This window comes from Montipora capricornis, chromosome 10 (genome assembly GCF_036669925.1).
Source record: "Montipora capricornis isolate CH-2021 chromosome 10, ASM3666992v2, whole genome shotgun sequence".
Classification (NCBI taxonomy): domain Eukaryota; kingdom Metazoa; phylum Cnidaria; class Anthozoa; order Scleractinia; family Acroporidae; genus Montipora; species Montipora capricornis.
The window spans coordinates 21,906,051-21,908,550 of NC_090892.1; the positions used below are offsets into that span (position 1 = coordinate 21,906,051).

At 40.1% G+C, this 2,500-nt stretch overlaps 1 protein-coding gene across 1 annotated transcript in view; it reads right to left on the bottom strand.

Moving 5' to 3' along the window:
- Nucleotides 1–2,500, bottom strand: part of LOC138019661 (secreted frizzled-related protein 3-like) — a 12,255-nt gene that overhangs the window by 122 nt on the left and 9,633 nt on the right. Inside the window, exons 3-4 of the mRNA XM_068866515.1 lie at nucleotides 1,489–1,804; nucleotides 1–490 (exon numbers count right to left, since the gene is read on the bottom strand). The exon at nucleotides 1–490 is cut by the window's left edge and continues 122 nt beyond it. Coding sequence (XP_068722616.1) covers nucleotides 475–490; nucleotides 1,489–1,804 — 332 coding nt within the window. The 3' untranslated portion in view covers nucleotides 1–474. The remainder of the gene's footprint in view (nucleotides 491–1,488; nucleotides 1,805–2,500) is intronic.

Below are 2,500 nucleotides of genomic sequence, written 5' to 3' on the forward strand. Positions count from 1 at the left end.
ATATGCATGGCTTATAAATTACTTTTATGTTTAGAAATTACATGATACACACAGTCAGCCACGAATGATGCAAAATCATTCGCTGAAAATCTTAACTTAGGCTTTTACATAAGTCATCTCTTTCTTTCTGGTAATCGTCTCCTGTTCGTTTGCAATTTACTGAACAGGAGGAAGAGCTTAAAAGGTAAAGAAGATTTACAAGTGATGGCTACACACGGAAAAAAAAGGTCGTCAGTCTTAGGCCACGGGAGCAAGAGACGTTATCTCTCAAAGACGTTATCTTAAAGGAAGAATCGTGAATTCATAAACTCATATAGGTTAAATTAAAAGGGGCCTACGTTCTATCCCGATCAATAAAATAATTTCTCTTAATTTCTTTCCATTTATACGTTGCGTCTTTTCTTTATTTACACTGTGATTATTATGTCACTTTTCGAGCTGCAAGTGTTTGCATCCACGTCGGCTTCAGCAGTCTCACATGTTTGACAACCTGACAAGCGAAAGTAGCAGAGATGAATGTTAACATTTATCCATGCATGGAAAACGACTAACATGCACATGACGGGATGAAATCGATATATCCTAACTGGCATTTAGGTACGCGGATTGGGCCAAATGTGGTGCAATATAAAGGGGATCCCCCTCAGAGCTAAGTTACGGAGTCTATTACCTCTCTTCTTCGCTTCTCGAGAGGGAAAACACTGCGAGCAACTGACAGTTGCTTTGAGTGATCCGCCCTCCAGCGCCAAGGACGAGTAAACTACATTTGAACCGGTAAAACGAGTTAGTAAACTTGTTTTGGCGCTTGCACATGCGTTTGGCTACGTAACTGCTGCGTTTGGGTGAGCATGCTGTGTAGTGGCTCCATGTTTTTCCCGCGAAATAAGACGAAGTGATGTCAAATGCATCACGCGGGGCGTGGCGTACTTCGCGCATGCTCCTCTGAAAATCTATCGGTTGCTCGCAGTGGTTTCTCTCTCGGGAAGATTAGGAGAAACCAACTTCTTGCATGCAGGGTACTTACCTCAAGTTGTAACAAACAACTAAACGTCTAGTGTTAACACTAGAGCAAGAAGACGAAAATTTAGGAGTTTTCTTTAAGCAGGTGAAGACATTTCCTCCCCCTACTATATCCCGGGCCCAGCCGCCATAATTCTCTTGAACACAGCATGAGACACTTTTCGATATAATTAGCTTTTTCGAATTAATTTTAGCATCTTTTCAAAACGAGGCTTATTGTAATGTTTGTCTTAAAGGAAACAAATTTGTTCTCAATGGTACGTTTAGTTTGATGAGTCTTGGACGCTAAGGCAAAAGTCTCTTGTTACATATCCTGAAGAGGCATCACTGAGCCTCCGTCTTTAGAGCTACTGGGAAGATATGACATGCTACTTTTAGTTGTAGCTTTCTGATTTCAGCTCAACTTCCCTTCAACCGCTTGTTGCGCTTAATGTGGATTTCCGGCTAATTCTGCAACGATTTACTGACCCTTTTTTATCACCCTGCTTTCTATCTCTTCCTCTCTCCATTCGTTGCCACTTTAGGATCTCTTTCCGCGCTTCGCTGCTCCATTCCAGGATGAAGCTACTGGACGTCAGATTCAGCTTTGTGTGCAACAAATCCTCGCGACCAGCAATCACATAAAACTTATTCAAATCAAGAACGGGGCAAGTCAAGCCGTTGGTGTTTCTCCGAGCCTTTAAATGCTGTCCCTTGGCGATAGTCACGTTTTTTTGTTTGAACACTCTTCCAACTCTTACTGTAATAAACCGGCGATCCATCTTTGTCAATTTGCCTTTGAGGACTGCAAAAACAGCATCAAAAGTAATTAAGTATCACAATAGTGAACAGCTTATATATATATATATATCTGAATAAAGTTTCTATCTGTTGGAAGACGATTCTCTTTTCTGCAAATTACATATGCTCACTAGCTCGCTAGTTTGAGCACTCTGGCATGACTTGGATGTACCACATGCGTGGGACATCTGGGGTGGCTTTATAGCTTAACCTCCATTCTAGACATCAGCACTGCACTGATGAGGCCCAGAAGGCCGAAACAGTACTGTCTGCAGTTAGTTATATATATATATATATATATATATATATATATATATAAATATTTTAAGAGGAAAATATATATTTTAAGAGGAAAATATATATATAAGAGGAAATATATACATATATAAAATATATATATAAGAGGAAAATATATATATTTTAAGAGGAAAATATTTATTCCGCTCTGCTTTAACGTATTGAGCACTGTTCCACGAGAAAATCGACTTACAGACTCCCTATATATATATATATATATATGCAGACAATACTGTTTCGGTCTTCTGGGCCTCATCAGTGCAGTGCTAATGTCTAGTATGGAGGTTAAGCTTATAAAGCCACCCCAAATGTCCCACACATGTGGTACATCTAAGCCATGCCAGAGTGCTCAAACTAGCGAGCTAGTGAGCATGCGCAATTGCTAGCGGCAATGACTCATCCT